The sequence below is a fragment of the Salmo salar genome, chromosome ssa07 (assembly GCF_905237065.1).
Source record: "Salmo salar chromosome ssa07, Ssal_v3.1, whole genome shotgun sequence".
Lineage (NCBI taxonomy): Eukaryota > Metazoa > Chordata > Actinopteri > Salmoniformes > Salmonidae > Salmo > Salmo salar.
Genome location: NC_059448.1, coordinates 35986841 through 36009649, shown reverse-complemented (window position 1 = coordinate 36009649; position 22809 = coordinate 35986841). Strand labels below are relative to the sequence as shown.

Genomic DNA, 22809 nt, shown 5'->3' with positions numbered 1-22809 from the left:
CCCTTAAATCTAGGAAGAGGCTACAGCAACCAGGCACGCTGTCACCTTATGTTATACCTCACCCCAGTCAGATTTAGAACAGCCAAACCTGGCCCTGACAGTCCAGATAGGATCCAGGCCTTCATCTAAAGCCAGACTAAGCTCAGAAGACCTATCACTTTCTATATCAGAGCCTTGGAGAACTTATAAAGGGATTCTCTATGTCTGCATTCCACGTGGCATCCTATTCCATACACACTGCACTACTTTTGACCAGAGCTCTATGGGCCTTGGGCAAACATAGTGCACTTTGTAGGGAATGCAATGCCATTTGGGACACAGCCTATGATATTTGTATGGTCTATTCAAGGCTTCTCAAGGCACCGATTAGATTAAGGGTTGTCCAAATCAGAGTGGAGAGGCCCAGTCACCCCAAACAGCCCCTAACAGTCAGCTCTGAGTTATGGGGTCAGGGACCGAGGGTGTAGGTGTGCCCCTGCATGCACCCATTCCTTTTTCTCCCCAAACCATAGTTCAGAGGCCACAAGGGGATGGGCTATGAGGGCATTGGGCCACAATGGTAACAGAAACACTTGCATTGTGCAAGGTGATTTACGGTGGTGTGTGTGGTGGGTAGACTCATGCAGGGCGGGGGTGCCGTCCCTATTGAAGATTTCACACAATAGGAGACATTTTTGAAATTCCCACTTTATTTTGGATGTAGAGCAGCGACTTCTCAAGGACAGCAAGTGGAGTTGGCACAAGACACACACACACACATACACACACACACACACACACGCACACACAGAGCTAAACAGGAAACGCACAGAGAGAAAGAGAGGGATATTCTTGGACTGTTCAGGTTTTGATGATTATGAAGCAGGAAGTGATTAGTGGTCGACCGATTATGATTTTTCAACACCGATACCGATTATTGGAGGACCAAAAAAGCCGATACCGATTAATCGTCAGTTTTTTTGGTGATAATGACAATTACAACAATACTGAATGAACACTTATTTAACTTAATATAGTACATCAATAAAATCTATTTAGCCTCAAATAAATAATGAAACATGTTCAATTTGGCTTAAATAATGCAAAAACAAAGTGTTGGAGAAGAAAGTAAAAGTGCAATATGTGCCATGTAAGAAAGCTAACGTTTAAGTTCCTTGCTCAGAACATGAGAACATATGGAAGCTGGTGGTTCCTTTTAACATCTTCATCTTCAACATCTTCTTCAATATTCCCAGGTAAGAAGTTTTAGGTTGTAGTTATTATAGGAATTATAGGACTATTTCTCTCTATACGATTTGTATTTCATATACCTTTGACTATTGGATGTCCTTATAGGCACTTTAGTATTGCCAGTGTAACAGTATAGCTTCCGTCCCTCTCCTCGCTCCTACCTGGGCTCGAACCAGGAACACATCGACAACAGCCACCCTCGAAGCAGCGTTGCCCATGCAGAGCAAGGGGAACAACTACTCCAAGTCTCAGAGCGAGTGACGTTTGAAACGCTATTAGCGCGCACCCTGCTAACTAGCTAGCCATTTCACATCGGTTACACCAGCCTAATCTTGGGAGTTGATAGGCTTGAAGTCATAAACAGCTCAATGCTTGAAGCACAGCGAAGAGCTGCTGGCAAAACGCACGAAAGTGCTGTTTGAATGAATGCTTACGAGCCTGCTGCTGCCTACCACCGCTCAGTCAGACTGCTCTATCAAATCATAGACTTAATTATAATATAATAAACACACAGAAATACGAATCTGGAAACTATAATCTCGAAAACAAATCGTTTTTCCTTTCAGTGAAATACGGAACCGTTCTGTATTTTATCTAACGGGTGGCATCCCTAAGTCTAAATATTCCTGTTACATTGCACAACCTTCAATGTTATGTCATAATTACATAAAATGCTGGCAAATTAGTTCGCAACGAGCCAGGCGGCCCAAACTGTTGCATATACCCTGACGCAAGAGAAGTGACACAATTTCACCTGGTTAATATTGCCTGCTAACCTGGATTTCTTTGAGCTAAATATGCAGGTTTAAAAATATATACTTCTGTGTACTGATTTTAAGAAAGGCATTGATGTTTATGGTTAGGTACAGTCGTGCAACGATTGTGCTTTTTTTGCAAATGCGCTTTTGTTAAATCATCCACCGTTTGGCGAAGTCGGCTGTCTTTGTTAGGAAGAAATGGTCTTCACAGTTCGCAACGAGCCAGGCGGCCCAAACTGCTGCATATACCCTGACTCTGTTGCATGAGAAGTGACACATTTTCCCTAGTTAAAAGAAATTCATGTTAGCAGGCAATATTAACTAAATATGCAGGTTTAAAAATATATACTTGTATATTGATTTTAAGAAAGGAGTTGATGTTTATGGTTAGGTACACATTGGTGCAATGACAGTGCGTTCTTCGTGAATGCGCTTGTTAAATCACCCGTTTGGCGAAGTAGGCTGTGATTCAATGATAAATTAACAGGCACCGCATCGATTTTATGCAACGCAGGACAAGCTAGATAAACTAGTAATATCATCAACCATGTGTAGTTAACTAGTGATTATGTTAAGATTGATTGTTTTTTATAAGATAAGTTTAATGCTAGCTAGCACCTTACCTTGGCTCCTTGCTGCACTCGCATAACAGGTAGTCAGCCTGCCACGCAGTCTCCTCGTGGAGTGCAATGTAGCAACTTGTTGGAGCAACGTGTACCTAAGCGATTATATGCAACGCAGGACAGGCTAGATAAGCTAGTAATATCATCAACCTTGTGTAGTTAACTAGTGATTATGATTGATTGATTGTTTTTTATAAGATAAGTTTCATGCTAGCTAGCAACTTACCTTGGCTTCTTACTGCATTGGCGTAACAGGCAGGCGCCTCGTGGAGTGCAATGTAAAGCAGGTGGTTAGAGCGTTGGACTAGTTAACCGTAAGGTTGCAAGATTGAATCCCCGAGCTGACAAGGTAAAAATCTGTCATTCTGCCCCTGAACAATGCAGTTACCCCACCGTTCCTAGGCCATCATTTAAAATAAGAATGTGTTCTTAACTGACTTGCCTAGTTAAATAAAGGAGTAAAAAAATTGTTTTAAATCCGTCAAATCGGCGTCCAAAAATACCGATTTCCGATTGTTATGAAAACTTGAAATCGGCCCTAATTAATTGGCCATTCCGATTAATCGGTCGACCTCTACAAGTGATGTCACGTCATCTCTCAGAAGGATGATCGTCTGGGAAGGAAGTAGGTTGAATCACTGTGGTGTATTTCTGTTCATCTCTTTTCTGTTGTAGACCACTGGTTGAAACAGTGACAGTTAGGCAGGCAGGTTTTGTCTTGTGATGGATGACTTTAGGCACTATGTTGAATGATGAAAGTTTAATAAGGACAAGAGGTTGACAAGTGTGTGTGTCTGTGTTTGTGCATATTTGTGTATGTCTGTGTACTTTATTTGTGTGTTTATTTGTAAAGGGGTCAATGTCTGGGCCTAGTGTCAGACTTGTTAATAGTTGTGGTCTGGACGGAGTAGTCTAGGGGACATGATGTTATTTACACTTTACAGTATAGGGTGCTCTATTAGCCACATTCCCAGACACAGACAGGCCTAGCTCACTGTAATAGCTAGCCCTAATCACACTGCTGCATCGAAGCCCTCACCTAAAACTCATACTCTGACTGATGGAGATGTTGATAACATGGCTTTTATAGATATGGGTATTTATTAATGCATGCCATAGGCTGTAGGCTTGTTCATTTAGTAGACAAGATATGCTTATATGTCCCGTGCCATTATTATAGATTGTTATGGTTTTATACTAAGGAGAATATGATCAAATTTAGCTGAATAAAATAGAAAGGATATTTTTCCCATTCGAGAGCGAGTGCCAATATGAAGTGGCTATATTGAGCATAAAAGTAATCATTTGAAACAGGTCCTATAGGCTAGTTTTAGAGATATTTGGAAACTTTAGTTGTAAATGATACAAACCTTAGAAGGTTTTTTTTTCTCCATTATGCCAGGTAGTCTTTGCCTGTTATTTCACTCCACCCATCAACCACTGTTTGAGGAGCATGTATCCTCTCGATACGCGACAGGGGATATTCTGCCCAAATTCTGTATGCCATGGGCTCTCCAAACCTGTTCCTGCAGCTACCCAGTGCTTAATTTGGAAAACAAAGTGACTTCAGTTTGGGAACATCAATAGTAACATGTTTTCACAACGAAACATTTCATTAAACTGTTGACAGCCCCTCTCTCTGCACACTCGAGAAAGGAATGAAGGAGAGAGCGGAGGAGATGGAAACGCATGGTGGTAAGATATTCTGTAGCTAAAGGTAATGTGTCAGCCTATTAATTATAATAATGTAAAAAATGCCCTATTACTAGGCTATTCAAAATCAAATACAAATTCACTATAATTGTAGGCTAACCCTGCACAATCAATGAACCAACAGGATCGCCTAGGTCATTTAAAAAATATGTTTTTCTGCCGTGCGTAATATGCGGTAGGCAATATATATATATATATATATATATACACTGCTCAAAAAAATAAAGGGAACACTTAAACAACACAATGTAACTCCAAGTCAATCACACTTCTGTGAAATCAAACTGTCCACTTAGGAAGCAACACTGATTGACAATAAATTTCACATGCTGTTGTGCAAATGGAATAGACAACAGGTGGAAATTATAGGCAATTAGCAAGACACCCCCAATAAAGGAGTGGTTCTGCAGGTGGGGACCACAGACCACTTCTCAGTTCCTATGCTTCCTGGCTGATGTTTTGGTCACTTTTGAATGCTGGCGGTGCTTTCACTCTAGTGGTAGCATGAGACGGAGTCTACAACCCACACAAGTGGCTCAGGTAGTGCAGCCCATCCAGGATGGCACATCAATGCGAGCTGTGGCAAGAAGGTTTGCTGTGTCTGTCAGCGTAGTGTCCAGAGCATGGAGGCGCTACCAGGAGACAGGCCAGTACATCAGGAGACGTGGAGGAGGCCGTAGGAGGGCAACAACCCAGCAGCAGGACCGCTACCTCCGCCTTTGTGCAAGGAGGAGCAGGAGAAGCACTGCCAGAGCCCTGCAAAATGACCTCCAGCAGGCCACAAATGTGCATGTGTCTGCTCAAACGATCAGAAACAGACTCCATGAGGGTGGTATGAGGGCCTGACCTCCACAGGTGGGGGTTGTGCTTACAGCCCAACACCGTGCAGGACGTTTGGCATTTGCCAGAGAACACCAAGATTGGCAAATTCGCCACTGGCGCCCTGTGCTCTTCACAGATGAAAGCAGGTTCACACTGAGCACGTGACAGACGTGACAGAGTCTGGAGACGCCGTGGAGAACGTTTTGCTGCCTGCAACATCCTCCAGCATGACCGGTTTGGCGGTGGGTCAGTCATGGTGTGGGGTGGCATTTCTTTGGGGGGCCGCACAGCCCTCCATGTGCTCGCCAGTGGTAGCCTGACTGCCATTAGGTACCGAGATGAGATCCTCAGACCCCTTGTGAGACCATATGCTGGTACGGTTGGCCCTGGGTTCCTCCTAATGCTAGACCTCATGTGGCTGGAGTGGCCCGCCCGTTCCCCAGACCTGAATCCAATTGAGCACATCTGGGACATCATGTCTCGCTCCATCCACCAACGCCACGTTGCACCACAGACTGTCCAGGAGTTGGCGGATGCTTTAGTCCAGGTCTGGGAGGAGATCCCTCAGGAGACCATCCGCCACCTCATCAGAAGCATGCCCAGGCGTTGTAGGGAGGTCAAACAGGCACGTGGAGGCCACACACACTACTGAGCCTCATTTTGACTTGTTTTAAGGACATTACATCAAAGTTGGATCAGCCTGTAGTGTGGTTTTCCACTTTAATCCAGACCTCCATGGGTTGATAAATTGGATTTCCATTGATTATTTTTGTGTGATTTTGTTGTCAGCACATTCAACTATCTAAAGAAAACAGTTTTTAATAAGATTATTTCTTTCATTCAGATCTAGGATGTGTTGTTTAAGTGTTCCCTTTATTTTTTTGAGCAGTGTATATATATATATAGGCCTATGCATATGCTTAAGCTCTAATATGTATATGGAGGTTTTGAATGAATCATCACCTTAGAAAGCGCTGTCCATTTTGTTGTGTTGGGCTTTGAAACAACAAACATGTTTTCCACTCAGTTTCAACCTGTTGTTGAACTTCATTGTTTAAATTATTCATTCACAGTGAGGTGAGTTTTAAAAGCATGACACTGTTTTGATGATAAGTGTTTGATGTGATGTCAGAGTGGGAGAGAGACGATAGAGCAGTGAGCACTCGACCATTAGAGACCTGATGGTTGTTAGTGAATTGGGTAGTACCAATGCAATATCCAGAGTGCACAAGAGGAGATTACCGTGACTCAACTGTCACATGGAATTCCTTTTTTCAAGAAAAAGGAGCACTCTGTTTCTGCATTGATCTGAGTATTTATTGGGGCTTACAAACAGGCTTAAGTTTTGGCGTAAATCGCCTGAAGTACTCCCTCATGTGCATTTTACCAGTAGGTCTATGGTCTCATGAGTCTTCTCAAGTACCCCCTGTGGATAAGCCAAGTACCCTCAACGGTCCTAGTACCCCTGGTTGGGAACCACTGTCCTAGAACCACAAGTAGTAGCACAGCAGTGACCATGCGAGTTGGCTATACACAGTATTAGCAGATCTGGGACCAGGCTACCCAAACAGGTCTAGCCTCACTGGACCCCCTGCTGGGTCATTCTCACAGGACAACGCAGTGTTTGCCTGCTCTCTCTCTCCACTCTCACCCTCCACCAGTTTTCTCTTATCAATTCAGCCATGCTAGCTCCACCGAACAGAGCAGCTAGTGTTATGGCAGAGGGATTTGCTTGTGATTCAGGAAGCATTTTTATCCAGGACAGCCAGTGTGATACAGTGTCTCTGTTTCTCTGTGTGTCTCTGCTCTACGAAGGATAATTTCTATGCAAACAGTGCAGAGAGATGATGGGGGGGTAGTGTGGTAGTGGGGATGATCTATCTACTCACAGTGAGATTTATCCCCCAACAGATAACTGGACTCTGGGGTGGGCGTTATGAGTTCCAACACCCAGGTGGAGACCCCTGTGTGTGGGGGGGGGCTCTGCTGCTCCCTAAATGTCTCAGGAGTTAAATTTATGTTTTCTAGGTTAAAGCCAGTCTCTATGTCTCTTAGGGGAGTGTTTTAAAGGAAGCTAGCTTGTTATTCTTTGGTATGTCTTGACGCTCATTACTCCAGAGCTCAAAGGCAGAATTTGTCATCAGTGCTAGCACCTCAGAACAGTTAAGAAGGCTCTGTTCACTGCTCACAGCTCGACTCATGATCATAAACTCTGAGTGAGTTAAAATGCGTATTTTAAAATGGGAGTCATATCTGCCATAGCCATTGGTTTTGTAGGGAGATAATATTTGTGGTTCAGTATATTAGCTGATATACCTGGAGTTATAACTGATATAATGTTTTTTATTCATCCGGCTCAGCATTTTAGTGCTGAACCGAGAACATACAGAATAATCCAGTCACTGAGATCTAAATGAGCAGAAACAATTTCTCTCTAACATGCATACACATGCATACTCCCTGTCATGCAGACACAGACAATCACACACACTTACACCTAGACTAGAGGATCCACTGTTGGTGCTGTAGTCCACACACACACACACACACACACACACACACACACACACACACACACACACACACACACACACACACACACACACACACACACACACACACACACACACACACACTAGTTGCAGATCTTAATGGATCTAACACACCCCTCTCTCTCCCATGGTCTACCCAGGACAGCCTGCACCTGCTGGGGTCCAGTGGGGTGCTGGGGGTCCCTCTTTATACTGCCTGGCTGGAGCTGACACACAAGGAGGTACAGTAGCATGGCCTCTAGTGTCTTAGCTCTAGTACTGGTGTTAGTTTTAGTACTGCAAGTACTGGTGGTAGTACTAGTCTTGGGGTTAGTCTGGCTCTAGTTTGGTCTCTGGTCTGGCTTTAGTTGTGGTCTAGTCTTGCGGTGGTTCTATGGTTAGTTTGGTTCTAGTCCATAGTGTGTTATCCAACATGTTGTTGAGTGTCTCACAGGTTTGCATGTCTTTACAGCAGGGTTCCCCAACTGGATTCGGCCCGCGGGTGGTTTTATTTGGCCCCCCAAAGTTTATTTTGGGGCAAAAAAATTACAAAAAAATTACAAAATTGATGGGGCGGGGCGGGACATAAAAGACTGGATAAACACCAGTCAGATGCAAGTGATTTTTATTTAAGATATTTGTTCCCAAGAATTCCCACACATAATAGAGAGACACGTGATTGTGTGCAAATGTAAGCAAGGTTTAAAATGATTATGTTTTAATCAAACATTATATCTGTTTGGGCTTCTTGCGGTCAATTTGCAGTCTACAAATTATTTGTAAATATGTTCCGGCCCCCCGACCGTCCCCTCAAAATCGTCCCGCGTCTGAACCTAGTTGATGATCCCTGCTTTACAGACTCCATTCTTTAACAGAGTTACTTCACTTCTTGTGGTGGATTTCCATTTGATTTCCATTCATTTCACTGTAACTACATTTTCCTTCACTGAAAACACAATGCTCACCCATTAAACCTGCGTGTTTGTGTTCGTCAACATCTCTCTATGCTGCAGCCTCGCAAACACCTACAGGGAATCTTGCAGGAGCGCTGAGCACCATGAGCTGCAAGCACCTGCTGTAGTGCTCAGCAGAGGACGGGTTCAAATGGAGGTGTTTATTGTGAAGTGAGGTGTCCGATTTCGGCCAATCACCAGTCAGAATGGGCCTGACACACAGAGAGGGATCTCTTTCCCCACTGACATATTTTCTCTTATAGGGCTGGTTGTGTGACAAGGGAGCAAATAGGAGCAGTAGGATTAAAGACATTATCTGGTGCTTTTGTATACTTTTTAGCCAGTAGCTCTCACAAGCCAAACGCGGTCCCGGAAAATTGCGTACTATGTCACATATGTGCAGATACTGTATGTACACCTCGTCATTGCTCTCTCGCTCTGCTATGTGTGCATCTTGATAGCTGTCACTCAAATGTCGAGGGACTGAAGCTTAATGGCTGGAACTCTAATTGATGTTGGCAAGATTAGGAGTTGGGTGCTTTCTGTCAGTGTGGATGGTACTCTCTCTTTAACAGCTAATCTCATCAATTTGATTTCCTCTGAGTGATAATAAGGATAGTTTGGGATAATTGACTTGCTAATAGGAGAGATTCATTGGGATTAATGTATTAAAGATGGCTACATTAAAGGGATTGTGTGAAGGATTAAAACGTGGACCTTCCAAACCTCTCCAGCTGTATTGGTTCCAGCACGGTGTATGCATAAAACCAGGACATGATGAGCTAAGCGTAGTGTGTGTGTGTCTACTTGTGAGTTACAGTAGTAGAAAACCCCAGATGTTTAGATAGTGAGTCATAAATCTGCCAGTCTCCACCTGCATTCATGACTGCCTCTTCCTCCCATCCCTCTCTCCCTCCCTCTGTCTCTCTTTTACTTTCCCTCTCTCCCAGTCTCTGTTTCTCAATCTCTCCCTCTGTCTGTCTCTTTATGTCTATCACACTCCCTTGTTCTCTCCATACCTCCCTCCCTCTGTGTTCTAATCCAGGGGTGTTCAACCGGGGGTCCACGGTACTGCAGGGGGGGCCGCAAAAATGATTTGTATATACAACAAAGTGGGACAGTTAAATGTTTTATGTTTTTATGAATATCGCAAGCAACAACAGAATACATTAATGTTGAATTTCATACCTACAGTGGTAACCGGCGTCGTCAGAATGAGACCAAGGTGCAGCGGAGGATGTGTTCATATTAAGGATTTTAATAAACAAATGAACACTATACAAAAAGAAAACACGACAAGGAATGACAGCCAAACAGTCCTGTCAGGATTAACAAACCTAGACAGAAAACATTCACCCACAAACCCCAAAGGAAAAACAGGCTGCCTATGTATGACTCTCAATCAGCAACAACGATCTACACCTGTTCCAGATCGAGAGCCATACACGGCCCGAAACAAAGAAAACCACCAACATAGAAAAAGAAACCTAGAACGCTCACCCATGTCACACCCTGGCCTAACCAAAAATAGAGAACAAAAAACCCTCTCTATGGCCAGGGCGTTACAACAGTAGAAAAGAGGATAGTACCTTTCCAACTTTATTTCTCAACTCCTAATATTGAGCAATTTACACTCATTGGAGCTAATTGCACTCTCTGGAGTATCTGACCTAGGCTTTGAGAAAGTGCAGCTGGCAAATCTATTCATTTTAAAATGTTGATTACTTCTCCTTACCATTCACTTGATGATAAGACAAGACGTGACATTTTTTTGTTTGCTAACATAAACTCAGCAAAAAATGAAACGTCCTCTCACTGTCAACGGCGTTTATTTTCAGCAAATTTAACATGTGTAAATATTTGCGTGAACATAACAAGATTCAACAACTGAGACATAAACTAAACAAGTTCCACAGACATGTGACTAACAGAAATGGAATAATGTGTCCCTGAACAAAGGGGGGGTCAAAATCAAAAGTAACAGTCAGTATCTGGTGTGGCCACCAGCTGCATTAAGTACTGCAGTGCATCTCCTCCTCATGGACTGCACCAGATTTGCAAGTTCTTGCTGAGAGATGTTACCCCACTCTTCCACCAAGGCACCTGCAAGTTCCCGGACATTTCTGGGGGAATGGCCCTATCCCTCACCCTCCGATCCAACAGGTCCCAGACATGCTCAATGGGATTGAGATCCGGGCTCTTCGCTGGCCATGGCAGAACACTGACATTCCTGTCTTGCAGGAAGTCACACACAGAACGAGCAGTATGGCTAGTGGCATTGTCATGCTGGAGTGTCATGTCAGGATGAGCCTGCAGGAAGGGTACCACATGAGGGAGGAGGATGTCTTCCCTGTAACGCACAGCATTGAGATTGCCTGCAATGACAACAAGCTCAGTCCGATGATGCTGTGACACACCGGCCCAGACCATGACGGACCCTCCACCTCCAAATCGATCCCACTCCAGAGTACAGGTCTTGGTGTATCTCTCATTCCTTTGACGATAAACGATTCGCGTTTATCGTCACCCCTGGTGAGACAAAACCGCGACTCACCGTTGAAGAACACTTTTTGCCAGTCCTGTCTGGTCCAGCGATGGTGGGTTTGTGCCCATAGGCGACGCTGTTGCCGGTGATGTCTGATGAGGACCTGCCTTACAAACCTACAAGCCCTGAGTCCAGCCTCTCTCAGCCTGTTGCGGACAGTCTGAGCACTGATGGAGGGATTGTGCGTTCCTGGTGTAACTCGGGCAGTTGTTGTTGCCATCCTGTACCTGTCCCGCAGGTACTGTATGATGTTCGGATGTACCGATCCTGTGCAGGTGTTGTTACACGTGATCTGCCACTGTGAGGACGATCAGCTGTCCGTCCTGTCTCCCTGTAGCTCTGTCTTAGGAGCCTCACAGTGCGGACATTGCAATTTATTGCCCTGGCCACATCTGCAGTCCTCATGCCTAAGGCACGTTCATGCAGATGGGCAGGGACCATGGGCATCTTTCTTTTGGTGTTTTTCAGAGTCAGTAGAAAGGCCTCTTTAGTGTCCTAAGTTTTCATAACTGTGACCTTGATTGCCTACCGTCTGTAAGCTGTTAGTGTCTTAACGACTGTTCCACAGGTGCATGTTCATTAATTGTTTATGATTCATTGAACAAGCATGGGAAACAATGTTTAAACCCTTTACAATGAAGATCTGGGAAGTTATTTGGATTTTACAAATTATCTTTGAAAGACAGGGTCCTGAGAAAGGGATGTTTATGTTGCCGGTTTGCCTGAGGGGGGTCCCTGTGCAAGAAATGGCTGAAGACTCCTGATGTAATACCTGTGTCCTATTCCAGACCAATTGCTGTTTGCCAATGAGGGAGCCAGAGATTCCACGCAGCTCATGTAGCATGACTCAATGATAGAGAGAGAGGGAGAACGTGGCCCGGAGATATAGAACTAGGGAGGGTGAGAGTGCTACGAAGGGATTTATTATTAGTGCTGTAAACACCTGGCTCCTGTCTCTGTCTTTTAACCTCCCACCCCCCCCCCCCTCTCTCTCTTTGTCCCTTTCCTCCCTTACTCACTCTGTCCATTTCTCTTACTCATAAGCTGTGTTAATGTGTAACAGCATTCACTGCCAGACATTCTTATAGGTGTTTGATGCTTTCAATACTCCTAGGCATGTATAAAACATGTATAACAGTAACCTTTCACACCTATAGTGGGGACTTTGTAGTAAGATAGTAATCTCACAGATATTCCAACTAGCTTTAGATTTCAATAACCGCTCACGGGATTCGTATGATAGAGACTCCATATTTGAAGGTTTCCTATTCCTCAGCATATCATTTGTCCGGCTCAAGATATTCAGAGGACAATGCTGCTGTCCATCTGGCATCGCCCAGAGAAAGAGCAGAACACTGATATATGTGTGTGTGTGTTATAGAGAAGGCATCAGGGTAACATATAGGGTTGAACGTCCGCCTCATGTCCTGTGGGAGAGAGAGCAACATTGTTACCCATTGTATATCCTCAGGGTGTGTGTATCTGTGTGTGTGTTAAAAATTTGCCTGAATTGATGTGATAACGATAAAAAGAAAGATACGTTTATAATGTCGTCCACAGTTTGATTTATTATCCTTTCACCCACGACGACTAGTTTTCCCATTAACAGTCACGCATATTGGCAAACTTATTTCATTTCAAACCTTTTCTAGTATAAGCTACAATATCAGCAAAATGCCTGCGATAAGTGATTTGTATGGTCATTGTCGATCATTTTAGATTTAGCTCTAGTGTGTGGTTGTGGGTGTGTGTGTGTGTGTGTGTGTGTGTGTGTGTGTGTGTGTGTGTGTGTGTGTGTGTGTGTGTGTGTGTGTGTGTGTGTGTGTGTGTGTGTGTGTGTGTGTGTGTGTGTGTGTGTGTGTGTGTGTGTGTGTGTGTGTGTGTGTGTGTGTGTGTGTGTGCGCGCGCATGCATGCATGCATGCGTGTCTGAATAATTGACAGCTCTAGGTTTAGAGTGCCAGAGGGTAGGTGAGGTAATGGTCAAAGAACACATGGGGACGTACATGGACACCCAACCCAACACAAGACAGGCACACATACACACCAGACCAAACACACGCATACACACACCATGCATGCGCGCACACACACACACACATTGAACATTTGCCTTTCCCCCCCTTCGTAGGAGCACACAAAGAAAAGGATGGCAGGAGAGACAGCTTTTAAAAAATTCTGGAAGTTGGAATGAGAGGGAGACAGAGAAAGAGAGGGCAAGAGATTGGCGATTGCATTTCCTCAGTGAAACCCAAGTCAAATCAGAGCCTTCGCTCCTGACTTCCTTCATTATGAAAATACCCCCGCTCACCCTTTCCTCTCCTCCGCTTGTAACTTCCTACAGCGTGGGCCTGACTCACACACTTACTTACTTGATGCGTATGCGATGATGACTTCCACTACTGCTTGTGGGTTTGCTGATGACTGTATAATCCGATGCGGGATGCACACGATCTGCCACAGACAGAGTTACACAAAGGCCTGTCCCGTTGATGCTGGTACAAGCATGGTCGTATGTCTTCACTGTCGATCCTCTGGCATCCGGACGGCATCGCCGAGCCATCTAAGCTGGTGGTGTGTGACGGATGCCTCAATGCTCCTGCAGTTGGTTCTCTGTAGGATCTCTGCGTGTGGAACACGGTCCTGCCAGGTCACTTTCAAAATGCATTGTAGGCATTTTATGTGAAAGTTTTTTTACGTGTCGGCTGTAGACTGTCAATGTTTCACATCCATAAAGGAGTGTAGATACACACTGCCACTTTGGTGTGTAGGTTTAGGTTGTTAAAAACCCTCTTCCTTAGCCGTCCAAAGGAGGGATGAGGCCTGTTTGACCCGATTCTGGATATCCTGGTCGATGTTGCGGTCTTCTGAGAGGATGCTTCCAGGATTTTTAAAGTGTGGTACAATGGCAAGTGAGGAATCGGAGATGGAGAACGCGGGTATTTCAGGCAGAGGATCAGATGACCACTGACATTGGACCTCTGTTTTTGAGATGTTAACAGACAGCCCGATTCTGCTGTATTCTCTCACAGCTGCTGTGAGGGTGGCTTGTAAAAGCTTCTGGGGCATGTGCCACAAGAACGCGATCATCGGCGTACGTGTTCAGATTTTGAGCTTTGTGGTAGCTTGGAGCTTCCTAATGTTGAAGAGGTTCCCGTCCAATATGAAGTCCAGGGTTTCCCCATTGTGACACAGCGGAGGAAGACTGATACACACACACACACTCTCGACACCACACACACCCTCCCACTCCACGGCCCTAACACTGCCTTGTGACTCAAAATGTACGCCTGGAAAGATTCCAGTTGTGACATTAGCACAGTTGTTTTTCCTCTTTTGTTTGTAATCTGATACATCCACCACTGACCTTAGCCTCCCTCCCGGGTAGTAAAGTTGTCATATGTGTGTCAGACATACATAGGTCTAAGGATGAAAATATAATGTTAGTTAGTCAGTGTTCAGTCCTAGGGCTGTTTTGGGGTAGTTACTGCAGTGTTTTCTGTGTTGTCAGCTCTGTCAGTAATCTTATACCCTACATACTGTGCTGCAGGGCACACTGAGTGGTAAAACATTTTTTGAAACTTTCGCAAACTAACACTCACACTTGACTTTTCCCCTCTAGTACCACTGACTTTGCTGAAAGCAACTTTGAGGGAAATGTACTTACTATGACTGACATATGTGGTTGTCCCACCTAGTTATCTTAAGATCAATGCACTAACTGTAAGTCGCAATGGATAAGATTGTCTGCTAAATGACTAAAGTGTAAAAAAAAACGTGAGGCCATAACATGTTTGCCTGTACTGACTTGTGTTAGAGCTGAAAACAAGTACACAGAGCGAGAGTTAGTTGGTTCACACACTCAAAGAGGCGGTGAGAAGAGAGAGTGAGTGTGTGTGTGCGTGCGTTTGTGCGTGCGTTTGTGTGTGCGTCTGTCTGTGTGTGTTACTTGTTGCTTGTGTTCTCTGACCTTCTCCTCTTTGTCAGTCGCCGTATGGATCAAGTGTGTTGCTATGGCACCAGCTAGGCTATCGTCCCCAGAGACGAGCTAGGAGATGAACGGCAGAATTGTCAACACCCCAGAGAGCGAGAGAAAGAAAGAGGGGGAGAAAGAGAGAAGGAAAGGGGGTAAACTGGAGACTCCCAGGGGGCCCTGTCTGTGAGCCAAGTCCACTTTTAGTCGGGGGATCAGAAACTCTGTTGAAACTGAAACTGTATAGGGCCTAGGCCTTCATTTATGCGTAAAACTCTGGTGCAACTTGATACATTTCTCCCATACATACAGATCTATCTGTCGGTATGCTGAATAACAGTCAGTGTCACTGAAAGCCCCATTCCATATAAAGGGCAACATTATTTCACACAGGACTTAGTCAAATGTCTACTGTATGTATGTCTTGGAGCTGTATTGGGGAAGTTTCCTCTGTGTGTGCGTGTGTGTGTGAGACACTTGTGACCAGCCGATAGCTGGGTAAATGGTAATGTTTCAAATCAAATTGTATTTGCGCCAAATACAACAGGTGTAGACAGTACAGTGAAATGCTTACTTACAATCCCTTAACCAACAATGCAGTTTTAATAAAAATATGTGTTAAGTAAAAAATAGATAAGTACAAAAATAAGAAATAAATTTAACAAATAGTTAAAGAGCAGCAGTAAAATAACAATAGCGAGGCTACAGGGGGTGGGGGGGGTAGCCATTTGATTAGCTGTTCAGGAGTCTTATGGCATGGGGGTAAAAGCTGTTGAAAGGCCCTTTTGGACCTAGATTTGGCACTCCGGTACCGCTTGCCGTGCAGTAGCAGAGAGAACAGTCTAGAGTGGTTGGAGTCTTTGACAATTTTTATAGCCTTCCTCTGACACCGCCTGGTATAGAGGTCCTAGATGGCAGGAAGCTTGGCCCCAGTGATGTCCTGTGCCGTACGCACTACCCTCCGTAGTGCCTTGCGGTCGCAGGCCGAGCAGTTGCCCCTGCGCATGCGTCAATACGTCAGACACATATCGGACCCCTATCCTGGGATTTCAGTGTGTGTGAGTGTGAAGTGAGTTTCGAGCACATCTGCTGCAGACCCTTCACCGTTCGGTGTGGACCCCCATATACAACATCTGGACCTGCATCTGTTCCTCTCCATCTTTCTTTCTCTCCTCTCTCGGTCTATCTCTCTTTTTCTCTTTTTTCTCTAGATTAGAACATACCATGCAATTACACACTCTAGTGATAAAACACCTGCATTCCCGGCCCTGCATGGCTGAGGACATAGGGGAACACAAAGGTGAGACTGACTACATATCCTCCACTCTGTGTGGTTTTACTAACTACTAGCTTCTGTTGAAGAAAGTCTGGTGTGCTAATACAGTAGCCTGCTGCCACCACCACTCACATTGGCTAACTCAACAAAGTGGTTCAGAAGTGAAGAACCAGCACATGCATTTAAAGGGGCAATCTGCATTTGAGATTGGTTACATTTCTCCAGCCTCAACCCTCAGCTACTTACCAAATCAGTGACGGGGTGGCAGCTTTGTTATTGTTTCAACAGCTGATTGCCCCTTTAAGGGTACTAGACAGGAAAGAGGGATGTCTGTGGTTACCATGAGACCCCAGGGGGCACCCAGGTACAGGTAGACACCTGCCAGGTCCCGGGGGAGAATGGCACTGTGCCAGAGACGGAGGTGTGTTCTCATTATAAATTGCATACCTGCATAATGTATATCACCTGCTGCAATACATATATATCACCTCTGATTTTACCATACATGTACTGTATATTATAAACCGGGTAGTTTGGGTCCTGGATGCTGATTGGCTGAAAGCCGTGGTATAGTAGACATTATGAACTGGGTGGTTTGAGCCCTGAATACTGATTGGCTGAAAGCCGTGGTATATCACGGGTATGACAAAACAAAACTTTTTACTGTTCTAATTACATTGGTAACCAGTTTATAATAGCAATAAGGCACCTTGGGGGTTTGTAGTACAGTATATGACCAATTTACCACGGCTAATGGCTGTATCCGCGTTGCGTCGAGCAAAGAACAGCCCTTAGTTGTGGTATATTGGCCATATACCACACCTCCTCGGGCCTTATTGCTTAACTATAAACTGGGTGGTTCGAGTCCTGAATGCTGATTGGCTGACGGTCATGGAATATCAGACCATATACCACGGGTATGACAAAACATTTATTTTTACTGCTCTTAGTATAGCAATGAGGCCCCTCAGGGTCTGTGGTATATGGCCAATATACCTCACGCCCTCATGCCTTACTGCTTAAATATACCACGGAAAGCAGAGTTTGTTCTGGATTAAAAAGGGGCTTAGGTGGTGGGTGTAATAAGGGGGCGTGGCAATGGGCGTGGTCGGCCCGTCGCCGATGCTGAATTTTAGAAGTGCTTTTATTATAAAACATATTTTTTTATAAAAAACATTTTTACACTGTTTGGACTTAGTCGACCCACCGAAGAATTTCAATGCCAGAAAAATCCCTGGTATGATGCAAAATTACTTATTTACTGCTCTAATTATGTTGGTAACCAGTTTATAATAGCAACAAGGCACCTTTGGGGTTTGTGGTATATGGCCAATATACCATGGCTAAGGGCTGTATCCAGGCACTCCGCATTGCGTTGTGCATAAGAACAACCGTTTGCCGTGGTATATTGGCCATATACCACACCTCCTTGGGCCTTATTGCTTAATTATATAACGTCCTGAGTAGGGCTGTGCTGGTCATGAAATTTTAACACCCGGTGATTGTCAAGCAAATAACTGCTGGTTTCACAGTAAATTACACTTTAATTAACATAAACACATTTAGCATCTCCTGGCTTCCACGCATAGCCTACGACCTTTGCAACAACTACATTTTAAAAAGTCTAATAAATCCATTTAATATAGCCTACACCTTCACAATAAATCTATGATTTATTTTAGGCAGGTCTAAAGAAACATGATATAAGGAAAATGTAGTCTATTTCAGAAGAACAGAATAGCATACTCTGAGTTGTCCTTATGTTCGGTCCTGTTCTGGCTATGCCATATGGCTGTGGGCTACACTAATTCATTTAGCAGACAAGATTTGCTTAGAATTCTGTGGCATTGTTTTATAGTATGACGGTGCTATGTAACATAGCTAAATAAAATTGAAAGGACATTTTCTCCAAATGATTTCTGTGTGCGCATATGCGGCTATTCTGTGTTGAGCAGTTAACAAAGAAGCAGATCCTCCTATATGCTTAATTTAGAGTTATTTATTCAACTTTAGCTGTGATTAAAACGTTGAGCTGTTTGTTTTGATACGACTCTGATAATGATTTGAAAAAAGTCTCATGAAAGGCATGAGCTCTGCTTTGTTTCTTGTGCAGGCTGCACACACTTGATAATATTCTCACCGGGCCTCGAATTTCCTGTGGCATCCACCTTGTGTGGCCTAAATGCCCTCTACAGCAATTACAGACTCGAGTCTTCGGTATGACGCAACAAGCTTGGCACACCTGTATTTGGGGAGTTTCTCCCATTCTTCTCTGCAGATCCTCTCAAGCTTTGTCAGGTTGGATGGGGAGCGTCGCCACACAGGTATTTTCAGGTCTCTCAAGAGATGTTCGATCGGGTTCCGGGCTCTGGCTGGGTCAATCAAGGACATTCAGAGACTTGACCCAAATGATGCTGCCACCACCGTGCTTCACCGTAGGGATGGTATTGGCCAGGTGATGAGCGGTGCCTGGTTTTCCCCAGACGTGACGCTTTGCATTCAGGCCAAAGAGTTCAGTCTTGGTTTCATCAGACCAGATCATCTTGTTTCACATGGTCCAAGAGTCCTTTAGGCGCCATTTGGCAAACTCCAAGCGGGCTGTCATGTGCCTTTTACTGAGGAGAGGCTTCTGTCTGGCCACTCTACCATAAAGCCCTGATTGGTGGAGTGCTGCAGAGAGGGTTATCCTTCTGGAAGGTTCTCACATCTCCACATAGGAACTCTGGATTGCTCAGTTTGCCCCCGATTGCTCAGTTTGGCCGGGCGGCCAGGTCTAGGAAGAGTCTTGGTGGTTCCAAACTTCTTCCATTTAAGAATGATGGAGGCCGCTGTGTTCTTGGGGACCTTCAATGCGGCAGACATTTTTTGATACCCTTCTCCAGATCTGTACCTCGACACAAGCCGGTCTTGGCACTCTACGGACAATTCCTTCGACCTCATGGCTTGTTTTTTTTCTCTGACATGCACTGTCAACTGTGGGACCTTATATAGACAGGTGTGTGCCTTTCCAAATCATGTCCAATCAATTGAAATTACCACAGGTGGACTCCAGTGAAGTTGTAGAAACATCTCAAGGATGATCAATGGAAACCGGATGCACCTGAGCTCAGTTATGTATTTGTGTTTCTGTTCTAAAGGTAACTGTAAAGAGGATATTATATTGTACCTGCCCAAACACAGCCCTCCCGTTCCCCCTGGGCATAAACATACACATACACACACCCAACTCTTTTCCAGTCCACTGCTGCTGAGTGTGTGTTGCTGCCAATGCGTAAAGAGAGGCCTGGTGTGCCAAGCCAAGTATCGAGTGGGGTTTCATTGAGTGTGTGTGTGCATGTGTGTGTGTGCGCATGCATGCGTCACTGTTAATGTGCCGCTCTGCGTGCCAATGGAGTGGCTTCACCCCTCGTCTCATTAATCATACAGTGTCACTAGGCTGACACGGAGAGTGTCAGCCTATTCCCTATGTAGTGCACTGCACTACTTTTGACCAGAGCCCTACATTGGTCGAAAGTAGTGTGTTAAATAGGGTGCCATTTGGAACATAACCAGAGTGTCTGAGTGTCTACTTAGGAGGCCAGTACTGTATACCATTGACCCTTCACCCTGAGAGCCATTGATCTGCTGGCCTGGCCTGTCAATGGGGTGCTGGCTACAACATCTACTACAACATCCACTAGACTTCTATGGTCATTCAGCAGACACTTCACCTACACACAGCTATGAGGGTAATGTTCATTATCCACTCTGAGAACTGCTCGTCCTTTCTCTCGTTCACTTACACTCATTAATTTAGCGCAGATCTTCCTTGGTGTTGAAACATGGAGGAATGACAGGCGTGTAACTCGGCCTCGTGTTATTTTTCCAGGAAACTGTTTCTCATCGAATACCGATCTTTTCTCATGGTTATGTGGCAAGGCGAGGAAGCAATTATTTTCTTGTCTTTGGCAGTAAGTGTGTGTGTGCATGTGTGTGTGTGAGTGTGTGCTTGCTTGCATTCGTGTGTTCACGTGTATATGTGCACATTTGGCAGTAATGGTGCCACTACTTTCCCTCACTCTGCTCTCTGATAAAGAGATTAGACAGAGAGCCGTGATGCTTAGCTCTCTATTCAAGCTCTTATAGTAAATCAAACTATTATAGAGTACTAGTTGTGCCTTCAGAGCGTAGCCAGCCAGCTCCCAGTGCAGCTCTTAAATCAGGCCTGGCCAGCCAGAGTTATGACGCTCTACAGGTTGACCCAGTGTGAGTGCAGACCAGGGCATTGTGCGGTACTGAGCTGTACGTGGTACCAAGAGAAGTTGGCTCAACCTCAGGAAACGCCCGCCGCCCGCTCGGCTCGCTACCTCTACTTAAAAGTTCAAAGCTTTCGCGCTCTATACTTCCTACCTCTCTCTATCATTCTCTCTCTCATTTTCTATCTCTCTCTCTCTCTCTCTCTCTCTCTCCCTCTATGAGCCAGGGAATATCTTGGGGTTTCAATTGAGGTTACACTGCAAAGAACAGTAACCTAAAATGACTTACATCCTCAGACCAGGCCTGTCCGAATTACCTTTTATTAAGCTTTTGTACTTTGTAAACGGCCAGACACAGTTGGTGGTGTGTTGTCTGAGAGCTATCCCACAATGGTCTGCTCCTGCTGCTGCTGCTGCTGCTGGACCACGCCTGCCTGCCTTTCAACAGCCCATCCTCCCCATTGTCACACTTCCACAGGAAAGGGATCAAATACCCTCACTGCTAGACCCACACCGTCCCTGTTAAACCCTGTTTGTGTGCGTGTGTTTGTATGTGTGTGTGTGCGCGTGTGTGTGTGAGAGAGAGAGAAACGGGGACAGATAGAGTGTAACGTAGGGAGAGAGTGTAACGAGGTCAGAAGCGCACTGTTGTTTAGATAGGTCTTTATGTGGAAAATGTGAAAGTGTTTTGAAGGTGGAGAGGCGTGGAAAGGGGTGGGGCTAAAGGAGTGGTAGTGATAGTGCTGCTAAAGGATATTGTGTCCTGGCAACTGTGCCACCCTGGGACTGCTCTGACCCAAAACGGAGCTCGCTCTCTGTTTCTCTGTCTCGCTTACAACTTTCTCTTGTTTTTCTCTAATTTTTTTTCTCTTTCCACTTCTTTCTAACTATAGTCTCCCTCTCTATTTCTGTATTTCTTTCCTCCCACAGTCTGTCTGCCCTACCATACACTGTGCTATTACTTTAATGTTATTTGTCAGTGATAAACACTCTGCCGGCCCCTCTATCTCTTTTTCTTCCTCTCGCATTCTCCCCTTCTGATTCTCTTCCTCTCTTCTAGCCCAATCTTTAAGCACCCAGGATTAAAACCCTTCCTATCTTCTGTAAACTCTGTGGTCATCTGCATTGTGATCTCTAGTTAGTTATTGTAGGGGCAAGTTCTTTACTGTTCATCTGAGTTGGGATCTGTACGGGAGTTATTGTACGGGTAGACTATTTACCTCTTTACTGTTTTCCAGGGAGACAGAGAGACAGATAATCAACTAATCTGTGGTCTCAGGCCAGGCTGTGGAGTAAATACACTGTGAGACAATACTGGTCTTTCCACACAAGCCCACTGCTTGCCTATTGTTAGAGGAAATATATTGCTGCAAATGAATGTTCAGCCTGAGCTTTGACACTGCGATTAAAACCAATTTAATCAGATTTTCTAAACTGATCTTAATTTCTCTCAGATCAACATTCATAGGACAGAGCCCTTGAGCAGGATAATTGCTCTCATCAGTGTCCATTATGACCAAATTAACCTAATAGATTTTTAGTGTTTCTAAGTTTCATGCAATCTTTAGAATGCAAACTATTTTCAAACAGTAAAGAATGAGTAAAAAAATATTTTCAAAGGAGGGCAACTTCTTCATTCCTCCATTATTGATGGTAGTTGTTTTTACCATTCCTGTAATAATCATCAGACCTACGACCTCTGTGTTCCAGCCCAACATTGGTCGACTGGGGATCCCCCATGGACCCTCAGGTGAGAAGGTGGCTGTGGTTGCTGTGGACGACTGTGACATTGCCATGGCAGTTCGTTTTGGCAACCAGATCGGCAATTACTCCTGTGCTGCCCAGGGAACCCAAACAGGACAGAAAAAGTGAGTGTCTCTCTGTGTTTTTCATTCACTCGCTCGCTCACTCCTCTCTCTCTCTCTCTCTCTCTCTCTCTCTCTTTCTCTCTCTCTCTTTCTCTCTCTTTCTTCTCTCTCCCTCTCTTCTCTCTCTCTGTCTCCCTTTCTCCCTCCCCCTCTGTCTTCAGGTTCATTCCACTACCTTCATTGAGACTAATATGTGTTAGGCTAATAGGAGTCAGTGTTGTAAGTGCAAGACTGATGTTCAGTCACCTTCATTACACCACATTACCTTGCCTTTCTCTCTCTT

General features: G+C 44.7%; 1 protein-coding gene across 1 annotated transcript in view; it reads left to right on the top strand.

The window, feature by feature from the left end:
- Positions 1-22809, top strand: part of LOC106609112 (cadherin EGF LAG seven-pass G-type receptor 1-like) — a 130939-nt gene that overhangs the window by 74552 nt on the left and 33578 nt on the right. Inside the window, 1 exon segment of the mRNA XM_045721890.1 lies at positions 22369-22526. Coding sequence (XP_045577846.1) covers positions 22369-22526 — 158 coding nt within the window.